The sequence below is a fragment of the Chiloscyllium punctatum genome, chromosome 9 (genome assembly GCF_047496795.1).
Source record: "Chiloscyllium punctatum isolate Juve2018m chromosome 9, sChiPun1.3, whole genome shotgun sequence".
NCBI classification, from domain to species: domain Eukaryota; kingdom Metazoa; phylum Chordata; class Chondrichthyes; order Orectolobiformes; family Hemiscylliidae; genus Chiloscyllium; species Chiloscyllium punctatum.
Window position 1 is genome coordinate 108,863,792 of NC_092747.1, and position 17,188 is coordinate 108,880,979.

The 17,188-nt window shown below is 41.9% G+C and overlaps 1 protein-coding gene and 1 pseudogene across 1 annotated transcript in view; both read left to right on the top strand.

Moving 5' to 3' along the window:
• LOC140481700 (10 kDa heat shock protein, mitochondrial pseudogene) overlaps positions 1-8,967 on the top strand; it is a 56,663-nt pseudogene extending 47,696 nt beyond the window's left edge.
• An 848-nt stretch (positions 8,968-9,815) lies between these two features.
• kpnb3 (karyopherin (importin) beta 3) overlaps positions 9,816-17,188 on the top strand; it is a 59,770-nt gene continuing 52,397 nt past the window's right edge. Inside the window, exon 1 of the mRNA XM_072578013.1 lies at positions 9,816-9,976. Within this exon, the coding sequence (XP_072434114.1) occupies positions 9,896-9,976 (81 nt within the window). The 5' untranslated portion in view covers positions 9,816-9,895. The remainder of the gene's footprint in view (positions 9,977-17,188) is intronic.

Sequence of the window (17,188 nt, forward strand, 5' to 3'; positions counted from 1 at the left end):
CGGTGATGCTGGAGATCTCTGGAGGTGGTTGAGAATGGATCATCCACTCAGTCTTTCTGGCTGAAAACTTTTGTGAATGCTTGTGGCTTATCTTTTGCACTGATGTGCTTGGCTCTTCTGTCATAGAGAATGGGGACTTTTCTTTAAAATATATTTTTATTGAAAAAATATTTTTTTAAAATATTACAACACACAAGACAATCCAAAACAGTACAAAGAAAAAGCATAGATCTACACTTGTGTATAAATATATATATATATGATAAAAAGGGAAAAGAACCCACTAAATACATAAATAAGTAACTAATAACTAACAACTAACCAACAAGTAATAATAATAACACAGCTCAGTGAAACAACCCAATAGCTCTCAACCATTGAGAGCATAAATTTATACATATTCGTAGTTCTTCCTCTCTGGATAATGGATTCATTAAACACAATTGCTATGACTATATAAAAGCTCTTATGAGTGTGGCAGACAAATCTGTGCCAGGGTAGTCCAAAAAGGGTCACCACATCTTATAGTAATTCTTAGTTTTATGGTGCATGTGAGAAACAAAGCCCACTCACTTCAATAATTTCAGTCCGAGACAAGATCTGAATCAGCAGTGTCCTTTATTTTACACTTGCAAGTGGGTGAGATGTCCAGTGCCTATAAGGTAGAGGACATACACACACCAAATTCAATTCATACATAATATTTATATGATTTGATGTCTTTTGTTTTACATTGCTCCTCCCCTGCTTACATCGTCCACTTCCCTAAGACCGGCCCCCATTACCCCTGTTTATCTCTTGCCTTATCCGGCCTTGTCTGTGACAAAATGCTTATTCCTGGCCTCACAAGGCTGTTTGACCTCATCCTGCTGTAGGTCATTGTTAGGCATATTCTTTCTTCATCATTATCTACCCCCTCCATCTGTGCCTTTCCTGAGGCCGTTCTGATCCCTATGACCCTTTTTAATTGGGGTTTGTTCCTCTGTCTCTGTAAAAGTGGGAAACAGATGTTTATACCTACTGTTTGTACAGGCGTATCTAGCTTAACTTCATCCCCTCACAACATCTTATCTACTTGCCCGTAATGTCTACCATTGTTTTGCTGGCACATCTCATTCTGACATACAATTTTAGCTAATACAAAAACAATTATATATTTCCTCCACATCGTTTCCATTCTTGTTGACTCAGCTCTTGGCTAAAACAATTACACACTGGTGTGAGTTCATTTACTTTGTAAAATGGAATTGCAGAAGTAACATTATTTCCCCCACATCCCATAGTGCATCATACTTGTGAGAAAATCACAAGAAAATTACACCAGCCCGGGATTTTGAGACATCCACCCGAACAGAATGTTCTTTCTTGCACAAAAAGCGAAGGTACTGAAAAGCTTTTTTTTGTGTGCATCTAAAGGAAGTACACTAGCCAGGCCAAGAAGAAGAGATACCAGGTCCATCTCCATCTCTGTCCCCAAGACCCTTTCTATTTCACTTACCACAGCATTCCAGTATGACTGCAGTCTGTGGCAGGACCAGAGACAATGAGTGAGAGTATCCGTACACATTTTGCATTTAGGACATGTTGAAGATACTTCCACTTTAAATTTAGAGAGATCATCCGGAGCCAAGTAGATCCTGTGGAGAATCTTCAATTGCAAGCATGGGTCCTAGTGCAAATTGAGGTCCTTCTTGCATTTTGCCAGATATCCTCCCATGTCCCAGAGGAGATCTCAATGTCCAGCTCCCTCTCCCATACCTTACAAAGCCAATCGGTCTCATCCGAGGGGCCCTCTCCCAACAAGTGATAGAGATTGCTGACGGAAAATGTGTACTTAGCACTAAGCACCCTCTCCTCTGTGTCAGATCTATAGGAATCAGTTAAAAGTGTAGGTTTTTTTTAATGAAGTCCCTACTTTGAAAAAAAACTGAAGAGGTCCTTACTGTGCAACTTGTATTTCCGAGCTAACTGGTCAAAAGACATCAATGTGTCCCCCTCAAATAAGTCACCCAGGCAAGACACACCCCGAGCTGCCCACAGTTTAAACCCTGAGTGAAAACCTAGCATACTAACTATGGGTGTAAGAAATGATGTTGCCTTCACTCTGCTGCATTGCCCTCCACGCTTTAACAGTATAATAACAATTGGGTTACAGCAATATTGCTTAACTGTCCTCATGTTGCCCAAGAACAGAAAGCTAGTAAAGGGGCACCCTGCTTGAGAAGCTTCAATGTCTAACCATAGTGGAAGAGGGTCCCAGCAATTTGCTTAATTGATATTTTTAATATCCAGGACGCCCACTCCTCCCAATCTTTGGGGTAGCTGTAATTTAGTCAATTTAATAAGGGGTCGCTTGCAATATCAGATGAAAGCACTAAACCAGCCATTCAGTCTCCTGAATGTCTGCCTAGTAAAGATCAAAGGGAGCATTCGCATAGGGTACAAAAGGTGGGGGAGAGTATTCATTTTAATGAGGGCTATCCAACCTAACCAAGAAATTGAAAGTGCTTCCCATCTTCGCTAGTCTTGTTTGATTCTGTCGAATAAACGGGCAAAGTTGGTTTTAAACAGCGATCAAAGACGGGAAAAATAAATATACCAAAGTAAAGAAAACCCTTCTGTGACCATTTAAAGGGAGATCAGAGATTCGTCCTCAGGACCAGGCATTTGCAGGAGACCAGCCATAGGCATGGCCTCTGACTTTGTGAAATTGACCTTGTAACCTGAAAAAATGCCAAATCGTATCAAATGAACATAATTATGAGGGTCATGGATAGGATAAATAGACAAAGTCTTTTCCCTGGGATCAGGGAGTCCAGAACTAGAGGGCATAGGTTTAGGGTGAGAGCGGAAAGATATAAAAGAGACCTAAGGGGCAACATTTTCACGCAGAGGGTGGTACATGTATGGAATGAGCTGCCAGAGGAAGTGGTGGAGGCTGGTACAATTGCAGCATTAAAGAGGCATTTGGGTGGGTATATGAATAGGAAGGGTTTGGAGGGATATGGGCTGGGTGCTGACAGCAGGGACTAGATTGGGTTGGGATATCTGGTTGGCATGGACGGGTTGGACTGAAAGATCTGTTTCCATGCTGTACATCTCTATGACTCTATAAGTACTGGAACTATTGGGTTTGACAAAAAGACAAGAACATCATCTGTATACAATGCAATCTTTTGTGACTTTGTCTCAACTTGGGGAGCAGATATAGTGGGATCTCTATGCATGGCATCCGCCAGCAGCTCTCTCACCAATATGAAGAGCACGGCGATAGGGGACAGCCCTGTCAAATTGCTTGACTGCACACCATTGGTGAGAACCGCGGCCAGAGGGTCACTATAAAATACATTTACCCACCTGATAAAGACTTCCCCCAAGCCAAAGCGCTCTAAAGTATCAAAAAGATATGGCTGCTCAACCCGATCAAATGCCTTCTCTGCATCTAGAGAGATTACTAACCCCTGTATTGATCGTTGTTGACATGCTTGGATCACATTGAGTAACCTCCTTACATTATTAGGCGATCTGTGGCCCTTTATAAAGCCCATCTGGTCCTCCTTAATAGTGGAGGGCATTACAGTTTCTAGCCTTAATGCAAGAGCCTTAGATAGGATTTTGAAATCGACATTCAAAAGTGAGATGGGCCTATAGGAAGCACAGTTCTCTGGGACCTTCCTTTTTTAAGGATAAGAAAGATATTAGCCTCTGTTTAAGATGGCGGGAGGAGGCCAGACCTTTTGTGAATCATTGAACATATTGATCATTGGTTCTGACAGAATGTTTATAAATTCCTTATAAAATTCACCGGGAAGTCTGTCAGAACCAGGTGCCTTTCTGCTCTGGAGCTGCCTCATGGCCTCCTGCACCTCTTGCACTAAGGAAAGACTCTTATTCGGGCTTTACACCCATGAGATCTAAATTCTTGAAAAAGGACTCCATCCTAGCCGGCCCATCCTCAGACGGGTATTATTTGGAGTAAAATCTTCAAAATGCTGCGTTAATACTTTTAGAATCACAGGTTAGGTCTCCAGTACCTTGAGGGGCACTCTTTTTCCTGGCAAGATATGCTAAGTACTTGCCCGGTTTATCATCATGCTCAAACAACCTTTGTTTTGCAAAAGTAGGCTCCTTCTTAGCTGTCTGTGTGAGCATGGAGTTCAGTGTGGACTGAAGCGCTGTGAACCTCTGTAATTTAGCCAGTCAGGATCTATCAAAGTGTGCCTTCTCAACTGCCTTCAACTGTGTTTTGAGGAAACGTTGCTGCTCACCCTTCTGCCATTTCTTACTGGCAGAATAGGAAATAACTAACCCCCGGCATAGGCTTTAGAGGTTTCCCAGAGAATGGATGAATTACTGGCCAAGCCTGAATTAATGTGTAAGAAAGCCCTGAATTCACTGGAAAAGTACTCAATAAACTTGCTATCCTTAAAGATGAATGGATTCAGTTGCCAGTGCCCTGAACCTACTATAGTGCCCTTACTCTTGACCACTGGGTACACTGGGACATGATCAGAAATAGCGGTATTGCCAATTACACAGGACACCATCGAACCCAAGTGTGCTGCAGGAGACAAAAAGAGATCAATCCTGGTGTGACACTTATGCGGACTGGAAAAAAATGCAAGATCCCTGTGTGAAGGGTGGAGCTGCCTCCAGGTGCCCACCAATCCTAGTTGAGCACACAAATCCCTTAGTTGCTTAGATCGCAAAGAAGATATCAGGGGGCCTTTGGGCAATCTGTCTACCGTAGGATCTATTAGACAATTAAAATCCTCCCCCCCCCGCCATGATAATATGCTGAAATGCAAGGCTAATCCATTTAGAGAATGCATCTATCAGGAATTTATGGGGATGGGCCAGGGATCAGTAAACATTTAAGATACCATATTCTTCCTCGTTTATCAGGGCTTTAAGGATTACAAATCTCCTACGTTTTTACTACACTCTAACAACATAAATGGGCATGATTTGGAGATGCTAGTGTTGTTCCACTTCATGAAAGAAGTGAAACTATCACTGTATTCTAACAGATGAAAGGCTTAACAGACAATCAATGTTTCAATGTATAATTTCAATTACATCACACTGCAAATTTTTGCTATAAATTCTGTGTTACGATCGAGCCCTCCACAATCACCTGATGAAGGAGCGTCGCTCCGAAAGCTAGTGTGCTTCCAATTAAACCTGTTGGACTATAACCTGGTGTTGTGTGATTTCTAACAACATAAATGGGAGATACTTTCTAAGGAGTATGGCCACTCCCCTGCTCCTAGATGAAAAAATAAACCTGGTCATATCTATTTTGTTGCAATTTCAAATGTTCTCTATCTTCTAGGTGTGTCTCCTGCAATAAGACAACATTCACCCTTTCTTTTGTAAGACAGGAGAGTACCTTTTTTCCTCTTGACCAGCGAGTAGCTCCCCTTACACCATTTAAGCATCTCTTTAGCCATAATATTATGTAGCAAAATTTAGACTCCAGAGAGGAAGAATTCAAATTACAAGTCATTGAGCCTCAATGAAAGGAAATCCACAGAGCATAGAAACTACATAGACTAAAACAGCTACAACTAATAAACCTACTAAACTTGGAAAAACTATGTCTATTAAAAACCAAGAAAAATACCACATACAAAGCTTCAATGGCACTGATTAGAGGAATTTATCCCCTGCTCAAAGGGGGCACCTACACACCCCAAAACCCTACTGGCCATCCCACCCACCCTCTTGACTCCTCCTAGCTGGGTTGCACCACAAACACCAGAAGAAAAGGAAAAAGAAGAGAGAAAAAGGAAACTTAGCAATATAAACAAATGAGTTAAAAATAAATATGCCACCGATCCCCTAATATAGTTTAACTTAGAATCTAAAGGTGAAATGCTCTGTCCATCCTGAACATAATTTAACACAACTTATTACCAACAAAAAGGAGACCCAACAAGACCTCCCTTAAGTAGGACAAATCCAAACAATGCTACTATCTGTACCTATTCAATTGTCCGGTTTAAGTTGGTGTGTCAACAAAGTTCCTAGCTTTCTCTGGCTAGTCAAATAAGTGTATGGATTCATTAAAAGTAAGCCAAAGTACTGCTGGGTACCTTAGGGAGTACTGGATTCCGAACTCTCTCAGTCTTTTCTTGATGCCATCACAGGATTTCCTTTTTCGGATCATCGCCGCTGACAAGTCTTGAAATAGCCTGACCCTGGAGCCCTTGCAAACGAAAACCCTCCAATCCTTCCCCTGGGCTCTGGAAACTTCTGTGACTCTCTTTATAATGATGGAACCGCACCAGCATAGGGCGTTGGTCCATACCTGGCCTCCACACCGTGACCTGGTCAGGTCTTTCAATCTTTATTCTTCCCTTTTCAGTTTTCAAGATAAGGAATTCGGGTAACCACTTCTCAAAACATTCCACTGGTTGCTCACCTTCCTTCCCCTCTGGCAGATCAACAACACGAAGATTCTTCCTCCTGCCCCTATTCTCAAGGTCAAAAACCAGATCAATTAAACCGCGGACCTTGTTTTCAGGGCTTCAATCTGGCTCTTGGATGAATCACTCTCAGCTTTCACCACTGTGACTCGGCATTCGACCTCATCCAACCTTTTACCGAGGTCTCCCAGCTGCATTTGGAGCATAGCAAAGATGGGCCAGCTTTTCCCTCGATCTGCCTCCCAGCACCTTGCAAGATTTGGTGAGCTCCGTGACTAAGGCCTGGTTAGTAAGCAGGCCCGCCTTATTGGTGGATTGAGTCATGGTCCCAGCCTCTGGCGGGCTCCCTCCTTTCTTCGGCATTTCCCCTCAACAAAAACAAAGGTAAGTAGAATGTTTAAGTTCTATGGCCGTTTTACTGTTTTGTTGGTCAAAATGACCTGATTGGGGTGGGCTTTAGCTCTGTCCTGCTTGTATAGCAGCACGGAGCCCAGCAACGTGATTCTCCTAGGCGCTGCCATCTTGAATCTCCCGAGAATGGGGGTGTTTATGGAGCTTCCTCCTCCAGTGAGTTGTTTAGAGTAATATAGTTATACAGCACAGAAACAGGCCCTTAGGTCCAATTCGTCCATGCCGACCAGATATCCTAAACTAAACTCGTCCCATTTGCCAGCATTTGGCTCATATTCCACTAAACCCTCCTATTCATGTATCCATCCAGGTGCCTTTTAAATGTTCAAATTGTACCTGCTTCTATCACTTCTTCTGGCAGTTCATTCCATACACGCACCACTCTGTGTGAAAACATTGCCCCTCAGGTTCCTTTAAAAACTTTCCCCTCTCACCTTAAACCCATGCCCTCTAGATTTGAACTCCCCTACCCTGGGAAAAAGACTATGGCCCTATCCATGCCCCTCATGATTTTATAAACACAAGCCTCTGACGCTCCAGGATAAAAAGAGTCCCAGCCAACAGCAGTTCCTACTGCTAATTAATTATTTGCAAGTTGAAGCAAATATGACATGCTATTCATAGGCACTACTTTAATGCAAACACATGCACATTGCAAAGCAAGCAGAAACCCACTACTGCAGGCTAATGTTTAATTGTTCACCACCATTCACATCTGGATGTGGTAGGACTGTAAAGCCTAGATTTGATTCATCAATTGGGGGATTGCTTAGCTCTGTATATCACTTGCAGCTTGTGCTGTTTGGTAGCTTCAGCACACCTCACTTTCCATGTATGCCTTGTCTGCTCCTGGAAATGCCTTCCTGCCACACTCCATTGAACCAGGGTTGATCTCTCTCTCTTGGCTTGATAGTACTGGTGGAGTGGAGGGTATGGTGGGCCATGTGGTTGCAGATTGTGCTAGAGTGCAATTCAACTTCTGATAGCCCACAGTGCATCATGGCTGCCCAGTCTTGAGCTGCTAGATCTGTTTGAAGTCTGTCCATTTAGTACAGGACAATGGCAGAAAACAAAATTTAAGGTATTCTCAATGTGAAGGCAGGTCTTTGTCCCTACAAAGGCTGTGTGATAGTCACTCCTACCGATACTTACCATGGACAGTTAACACTTTGTGGCCTTTTGTCAGAAGTGGATTCAAGCTGAGGCATCACAGATTTTAAGTAAATGAGCAGTGAAAAATGGGAGGGGAATCAAATGGAAGATTCTATGATATGGTGTTGAGTAAGGGGATGGTGCTGTGTGGCAAAATTGGATGGAAATGAAACGAGACAAATCTGGAAGCAAAAGATGAGTGTGAATAGGAAAAAGGCTGCTATCCAAAAAACAAAGCACACAAAACAAGCAAAGTAATAAAAATGCAAGAGTGGGTCAGAGATTACAATCTGGAACTGTTGAACTCAATGTTAAGTGTATCCAGAAAACAGTGCTATTCATAATTGAAAGTGAACAGCTATATTACATTGAGCTGCATTTGGAACAGTATAGGTGGCCAAGCAAAGATGGGTCAGTGTCAATATTCCTCTGAATGTATGCAGAGTTATGCAGCAGCCTGGGAAGAAACTGCACAGGTCTTGTTCTGCTTAAATGCCACACATTTGAAGGAGTGCAAAAAAAATTTACAATGACAGTACAAGCTGCCAATCCACACAACATTTTAAAATAATTACTGGTCAGGGTGAGAGCAGGCAGAGGAGTGAGAATGCCATCAAAATTCACCTGTTCAGATAACAGTAACTGCATGAAACAAGTGCCCTCTATAAACAGCAGCAGGCCTGGCAGGTTAAGCGTTTCAAAGGTTTCTGCCCCTCTGACCATGATTTGGTGGAAAGGGTTGCAGCACAGAAGGTAATAAAGCGTGGCTTCATACTTCCAGAAAAATCCCAGGGCAACAGTTGTAGCAGTCAGACCTTGCAAATGAGTAAAGAATGATGACACCCACCCAGATAATATAAAAGTTGGTGAAACAGTTCTAATCCCAGAATGTGGAGGGCCTGAAGTTGTCTTGGATGATATGGATTACTACTTATTTGAAGATGGATATATTCTTGAAAAATACACAGCGTGAATACTGGATGTCACTTTCAGTTTTAAGAAAGTGGCCCATTCATGAAAAGGTTGTCTTTTTGTATCAGCCTTTGAATACTATTTTTGAGCTTTACTCAATTGAGGTCTGAAAATGTCATACCATACCCTGAACATTAGCTGTTTCTCACTTCACAGATACTGGCAGACCTTCTACGTTTACCCAGCACTTTCTGTTTAAATCATAGTTTGTGTTCTGGTGGTGACCTTTGACCTCGAACATTGACAGGCTGAAGCAACTGATTTGCACTGGCGAGCGAAGGTTTATCATCTTTGTTTGTATTTTTACTGATCAGTTCATGGATAAATAACGTGTCCGCCTCGTAATTGAAATCGGAACGTTAACTCTTCCCACAGGAACTGCCAGAACGCTGAGAGTTTCTCTAGCAATTTGTTTTAAATGTGCAGCATCCGCAGTATTTTGCTTGAACATTTCATTAACATATCCTGCCTGGGACCTCCAGGTGGCAGACGCACCATTCATTCAAAAGCTGCAGTACCCATTTCCCGCGCTCTGAGTGAACCGTAATTACATCATCGCTATTCCCGCGCCCGCGCTTTGGTCACTTCTCTTTTTTTTTGTTGAATGGCTGGAACGTCACTTTAGGCGCTCTGGCCACCCCGACCAATCAGAGGACGCGGCGGCCGCCCCGCCCCCTGGGTCCAGCCGGCGGAGAAGGGGAGGTCCGCATGCGCAGCGCCGTCAGCCCCTGTGGTGTCGTCACGCGCCCGGCTGAGCGTGCGCAGTTCGTCGCCAGTCACCCGGGCACGCATTGTACGTCAGAGTCCACGGCGTAGTGGCCCCGCCCGCGCACCCCGCGAGGTGTCAAAGGTCAGCAGAGCCGGTTGCTCCCTCTCCCCCCTCCCTCCATCCCTCTCTCTCTCTCTCTCACACACACACACTCGGCGCAATGGCGGAGCAGCAGCAGCAGTTTTATCTCCTGCTCAGCAATCTCCTGAGCCCTGACAACGTTGTCAGGAAGCAGGCCGAGGTAACTGCGGCAGTCTCTTTACTTCACCGTTGTTTTATTCCGGCTGGTGCAGGAGCAGGAGGCACCCACTCGAGTAAGGCTTTAGAGAGAGAGAGCTTGGCCTACTCCCTGGGCCCTAACGAGGGAGTGTCTCCCCAGCGCAGGGCTGGAGGGGTGGAGGCAGCGGCCCACGTGTAGCCGGCCTTTGCCGGTAAATCCTCAACCCATGTGCCTATCTCTATGCGCCTGCCTCTTAAAGCATTAGCAGAAGCTGCGAGTCTTCTCCCTTGGAGCAGGAAAGATTAAGGTGGAGAGGAGGCGTTGTGATTTTGATTAAAGGTGGTCAAAATCGGGATAGAGTAAATGAGGAGAGGCTTGTTTGCCCTGAATCGCTGGAGTGTTAAACTTCTCTAATTCTGGGAATTTCAGTTTAAAGGAGGGCATGCAGGCTTTAGAGGTGATGCAGCAAAGATTTGGGGGGAAAAAACGATTCCAGGAATGAGGGACTTCCAAAATTGTATGGATTAATTGGAGAAACTGGGGCTGCTCGAAGAGGAGGATGAGCGAATTTTTGTGGTCAAATCATGTGTGGTGTAGACAAAATCTATAGGGAGAAGCTATACTGATCAGCAGGATTGAGAACCGGGGCCACCAATTTAAAGCGGTTTGCCAAAGATTCAAAGGTGACAGGAGAAATATTTCTATGCCACAGTTTATTTGGATCTGAGAAGCTTGGGTAGAGGGAGATTCAGTTGTAACTTTCAAAAGTAAATTGGATAAGCACCTAAGAAATATCATTTCCAACTCTGTGGGGAAAAGATGGTAGAATGTAACTGACTTCTTGCAGAGAGCTAGTACACACCCTATGTAGTGAATGGCCTCCTGTGTTGTGACATTGTGACTCTAATGGCAGGGGAGGCAACGACCAGCTGATATAGATTTTTTTTTAAAATGCCAAACAAACAAGTGGAAGATGAGCAGTTTTGTTTTAAATTCAGGGATTTTTTTGTAAAGTCAGTTACATGGAAGCAGACCCTTTGGTCCAACTCATCCATGTCGACTAGATATCCTTAACCTAATCTAGTCCCATTTACCTTGAGTATAGGAGTTGGAAGGTCATGTTGTGGCCATGCAGGGCATTTGTTAAGCCGCTTTTGGAATATTGTGCACAATTCTGGTTGTCTCCTATCTGAAGGATGTTGTGAAACTTGAAAAGATTTGCAAGAATGTTGGCAGGGTTGAAGGATTTTAGCTATAGGGAAAGGCTGAATAGGCTGGGGCTGTTTTTCCTAGAATGTCTGAGGCTGAGGGGTGACCTTATAGAAGCTTATACAATCATGAGGGGTATGGATAAGGTGAAATAGACAAGATCTTTTCCCTGTGATGGGATAGTCCAGAACTAGAAGGCATAGGTTTAGGTTGAGAGGGGAAGGATTTATAAGGGACCTAAAGGGGAAACTTGCTCAGAGATTAGTACATGTATGGGATGAGCTGCCAGAGGAATTGGTGGAGGCTGGTACAATTGCGGCATTTAAAAGGCACCTGGATGGGTGTACATGAATAGAAACGATATGGGCCAAGTACTGGCTATATTCTAGAATGTGTTGTCTGAAAGGATGGATAATATGCAATAATTTTGAAATGGGAATTGATTAAATATTCAAAAAGGAAGTAACACAAGGTTATTGGAAAGAGTAGAATTAATTGGTTAGCTTTTTCAAGGAACTAATGTGGAAAAAATGGGCCAAATGGCTTTTTTCCTGTCTGCTAGATGACTTGTGTTTGGGATGCCAGTTTCATTGGAATTGCTCTTTTGTTGGCTGGATTAAATAAAGACCCTTCAATGAATTGCAAGCTCAAATATCAATGTTATCTCTCTATCTGGTACTTCATGTGTGTTTGGGTATTGGAGGGTTTTAAATGAAACTATAAAAATACAGGGCCTCTTTTGATGCTTTTATTTATATTACCAAAATTTCTGCGAATAAAAATCTTCCCATTCATATTCTTGTATATTTGTTCTTAACTTTTAACAACTTTCTTTTCAAGGGTGCTGAGAAATCTTAGGTTTTCATGGTGATATATAAGTTGATAATTTAATGGATTTGTTTAATTAACCACAATTTATGTATTCTTGTATTGCCTTTTATATTTGTGAAGCCATTACTTGTTAATGGAAAGTGATTGCTTTCAGAAGGACAGATGTGATTTTAAAATCTTGTCATTTTAAAGGCTGTTTCTTGCTTCATGTGTCAGTGAAGGTTAGTGAGGATAGGGTTGAGGTTGGATTAGATGTGATGCTTCCTATGGACACCAGCATGGTGTGCAGATCGGAGCTGGTGACATGATTCAATTAATGGAAGAGAAGGTGGACCATACCACAGTGATGATATCTTCAAGTAATGTGAGAAAAATGCCTTGCTTCTACATAGGCCAGCATATCTGAATCATTAGACTTGTTGTCAGCCTCTGCTCTTGACTATTCTATTTAACAAGTAGCTCAGAACTTGATGTATCATTTGGTTGTTTAAATTTGTACTGGTGGACTATTCAGTACTGAGGGTTGTTTCTACAAGGAAGACTGCTGTATCAGTTATATCTCAATGATGGTTATGCTTTTAGATCCTGTTGCAGACTTTTGAACATAAAAATCAAGGCTGTTGTTCACAGGGTAGTAGCGAGTGTTGCACAATCAGGTGCAGTATTTCAGATGCGATGTTAAACCGAAGACCCATCTTGTCAAGTGAGTGTTAGAAATAGCATCTCACTATTTTGAAGAATAGCAAGGTAGAACTGCCTGGTGTTCTAGTCAATGTTCACCCCTCAGCAAGCATCACAGAAACAGATATATCATTATATTACTGTTTGTGGGAAGTTATTGTGCACAAATAGGCTATTTGTTTTTGCATTGCAACAATGAATGCATCTCAAAAGTTCTTATGATTTGGACGTGCCAGTGTTGGACTGGGGTTTACAAAGTTAAAAACCTCATAACACCAGGTTATAGTCCAACAGGTTTATTTGGAAGCACTAGCTTTTGGAATGCTGCTCCTTCATCAGATGGTTGTGGAGTATAAGCTCGTAAGACACAGTTTATAGCAAACGTTTGCAGTGTGCTGGAACTGAAATTATACATTGAAAAAGACCTGGATTGTTTAAGTCTCTGATCTTTTAAAAGGACCATGTTGGTTTTGGTTCTTTCATTTTTTTTAAAGTTACGTTCTTAAGTGAACTTTAAAAATAGATGCCATGTTGTCTCAGATAAAACATTTGAAGGTGTGAGCTGCTTTGTGTGAGACTGTCTGTGCCCCAGTGTTCACACTGATTCTATAAAGCTTTTAAACTGCCAAAGTATTGAGCTTTGGAATTCACTCTTTCAACCTCTTGGTTTCTCTACTACCTCTCGTCAAGACACAGCACAGTGGCTCTGTAGTTAGCACTGCTGCCTTCACAGTGCCAGGGACCTGGTTTCAGTTTTCCAGCCTTAGCATGCTGACTGTTATGATTTGGAGATGCAGTGTTAGACTGGGGTGTACAAAGTTAAAAATCATACAACACCAGGTTATAGTCCAATAGGTTTATTTGGAAGCACTAGCTTTTGAAGCAGTGCTCCTTGCATCAGGTGGTTGTGCACCTGATGGAGCATCACTTCAATAGCTAGTGCTTCCAAATAAACCTGTTGGACCATAACCTGTTGTATGATTTTTAACATGCTGACTGTATGGAGTTTGTATATTTTCCCCGTGGGTTTCTTCGCACAGACCAAAGATGTGCAGATTGGGTGAATTGGCCAAGCTAAATTGCCCTGTAGCGTCCAGGGATATGTAGGTTAGATGAATTAGCCATAGTAAATTTGGGTTACGGGGATAGGGTGTGGGTTTTGGACTGGTTGGGATGCTCTTCGGAAGGTCAGTGCCAAATCAATGGGCTGAGTGAACTCTTTCTGTAGGAATTCTATTCTATTTGTCCAATATTGCATTATATAATTCAAATCTTGATGACTCTGAAATGCTTTGTGATGCTTTAAGAAAGGGATGTTGTATAAATAAAAGCTGTCAGTAACCAGCTGTAAACCGGTTTAGGATAGCCTGAGGTTGTAAAAGGTCCCATAGAAATCCAAGTTTTTACCTTCAAGAGTATTTAGAAATATAGAAAACGAAATGTGCTTGTTGAACTAAGTTGTAATTTTAAAATTTATTTTCCATTTGCCCTTTAAGCATTGTGAAATTGGCATTAACCTTCCATTGTTCCCCTCCGAGAAAGTATATCTGTATTTTAGTTTTATATAATGTGATCATAGATTGCTAGTTTTCTTTTGAAAACTATCTGGGGAATGATATTTGGCTCTCATTTCATAGAGTTTACATATAATGTGCTGTGGGACTTGTAATTTGTATAAATTACTTCTCTTGAGGGTTATTGTAAATGGCACTTCTGGGATTAGGCAATGAAAACAACTTCAAATATCAATTTGTTTCCAATACGTTAGTGTGCTGCAACTTCTGCCATTTAAAGTTGTCTGTCAGGCTATATTTGTCCTGCGGTGTGTGTTAAGGTTGTGGGAATATGATTGTCCTAAATATGTCTGAGTCTGCATTTAATTTAGGTGTGAGGAATGCTGTAGCGGATAGCTAAAATGTTTCAGCACCTTTTTAAGTGCATAAAGTCTGCTTTAAGATTGTGTGGGGTTGAGCAAAGAACCGAATTACCTCGCCTTTAATGCAGATAAACACACTGTGCTACACCGTATTTTATAACTGGTTATCCCTCCTTAGATTCATTCACCTGGTACTTTTGTGAAGAACTGTCAAAATAGTAACAGATTTGTGGGTTTTCTTTCAGTAACCCAAGCAGAGTTTCACTGTTTCGAATCCAATTCCCAAGTTGAAAGACTGGTCTTAATTTGCTAATCTGACCAGTTCCCCATCCTTTCAGAAGGATGTTGTACGCTTTATTCAAATTGGTTGTACTTTACTGAAGTTGAGACATAAAATGTTTAAAAGGTTAAATAATAGTAGGATTTATTTCCAAATTATGCAATGCCAGTCATAGTTCAACACTCCAGAACCCTGACTGACACTCCCATGCAGCACTTGGAGAGCGGCAAGATCTCCTCAGGAGGGGGCACAGATCATTAATTCAAGGAGGTGCTCTGAAGTTTTGTACTGCCGTGTCAGCTTTGATTTTGTGCTGAAGCTCCTGAAATCTACAACCTTGCAACTTGGGTACCAGTCCTACCAGCAGAGCCATGGTACTTCTGTTGTAGGCTGGCTGTTTGTGGCATATTGCTCATTCACCCTCTTCAGTAGGTGTGAATTTTGAAGATGGTTTGTTTAGTCCATATAATACTGGATTTTAATTAGTAGCACTAGAGTTAATAATCAAGAGAATCTAAATACCTACACTTGATATTTTCCATTTCTGAAGCTCCTGCCATCATCAATATTTGTGGAGGTTTCCATTGACTGGAATTGGGCCGGATGTAAGAAAAATGCTGTAACTGTTAAGGCTGGGTCAAGCTTTGAGCAATCTGAGTTGAATGGCTCATGTCCTGATTCTTCAAAGCCTTGCAAGCATCTACAAAATTCTGAGGTAGAATACTCATTGTGTGCAGCCGCAATGGTACTCAGCATTATCTAGGACCAAGCTTTTCCCCACTTCCACCAGCTTAAACAGCTACGCCTTCTACTGCAATGGGATGACCGGATACACCACAGCAATTCATCAAGGCTTCTTCAGTAACCTCTACTACCTAGAAGGAGAATGGCTGCGGTTGCATGGGAGTGCAACCAAGTTCCTCTTTAGTGCTTGAATCATCCTGGTTTGGGAAGAGATTACTGTTCTTTCACTTTCCTGGGTCAAAATCTAGAACCCTCCATGAACAGCAATGTTGGTGTACATGCACCAGTTAGACTGCAGTGGTTGCTCATCCTCAACTTCACCAGGATGATTAGGGACAGCATATAGCCTATGACAGTCACAACTGATGACTGAAACTCAAGGCAGAAAATATTCTGATCAGTTACCCATTGTGCAATACTACTGGTGAAAATGTTAAACTCACATGGTGACCTGCATTTCAAGTGAGAGCATACTAATAGATATTTTATATCAGCAATCTGTATTTATGAAGTGAATATAACTGGTTAACCTAAACAAAATTCCAAAGAACTATGGTTGCTGGAAATTGGAAATAAACACTGAAATTGTTGAAAAGAAATCATAGGTCTGGCTGCATCTGTGGAGAGAAAGCATAATTAATGTATTGGGTCACTAACTGTCCTTCAGAACTAGTTAATCTACTAGACAATATTAGCTGAGGGACCTCTATTTTACAAAGTACATTAAGAAATCCCTATTCTTTTTATAATGCTGTCCCACTGTATGCAGCAAATGGGCATCAGTGTAATTTTCTATGCAAAGGATATCACCTCTAACACCTCATTTATACTGCACTGGGAGCATTGGCCTAGATTATGGTGCCAGCCTCAAACTAGACAGAATGCTTTGCTTCATTCCAAGCAGACCCTTTGTATTACATACGAGAGCCTTTGTAATTCAGTTTGTTCATTCATTCTTAAAAATGCCTGCGTTTCTATTCTTACGCCTAGTGGGGAATTCCATTATGGATTCAATAAACTTCATCTGTCTAGTCAGAGCGGAGCTTCTGACTGCTGAATGGTCATCAAAGCCAGTCTTTTATCAGTTGCAACACTTCTAAACATCAGCACATTCATTCTTAAAAGACAATTGGTTAAAATCTGAAAAACAGATAAGTTAATGTTCATTGAATTTTGTAATCCAGATGGGAGATTTCATTTGTTCTGAAATCTTTTATTCTGTGTTATGGTGCAGTGTTAACAGCAGCAATCACTGGACTGTGCAACAACTGTGAAAGGAGATACAATGCTATTGGTGATCTGAATTGTTTGTTAGCAATCATTCTTAATGCCCTTACATCAATGTGTGTACCTCAATAGGGACATCATAGACACATTTTGTTCTCTCCAAGTTGAGACTTTATAGCAGCGATTATTGGATGCAGTGCTCAAAGGGAAGAGCTTTGAGCTATGTTTATTTCTGATTCTTGCCTGTCAGATATTGAGGCCAGTTGTAGCTCTGGCTCTGCTGCCTGAAAGAAGATGGATAAATCAGCAGGGATGCAGTTGAATCCGGATGTATTTTTTGGCTTTTACACTTAATCAGGAACATTTTTCATTTCCAAATATAATT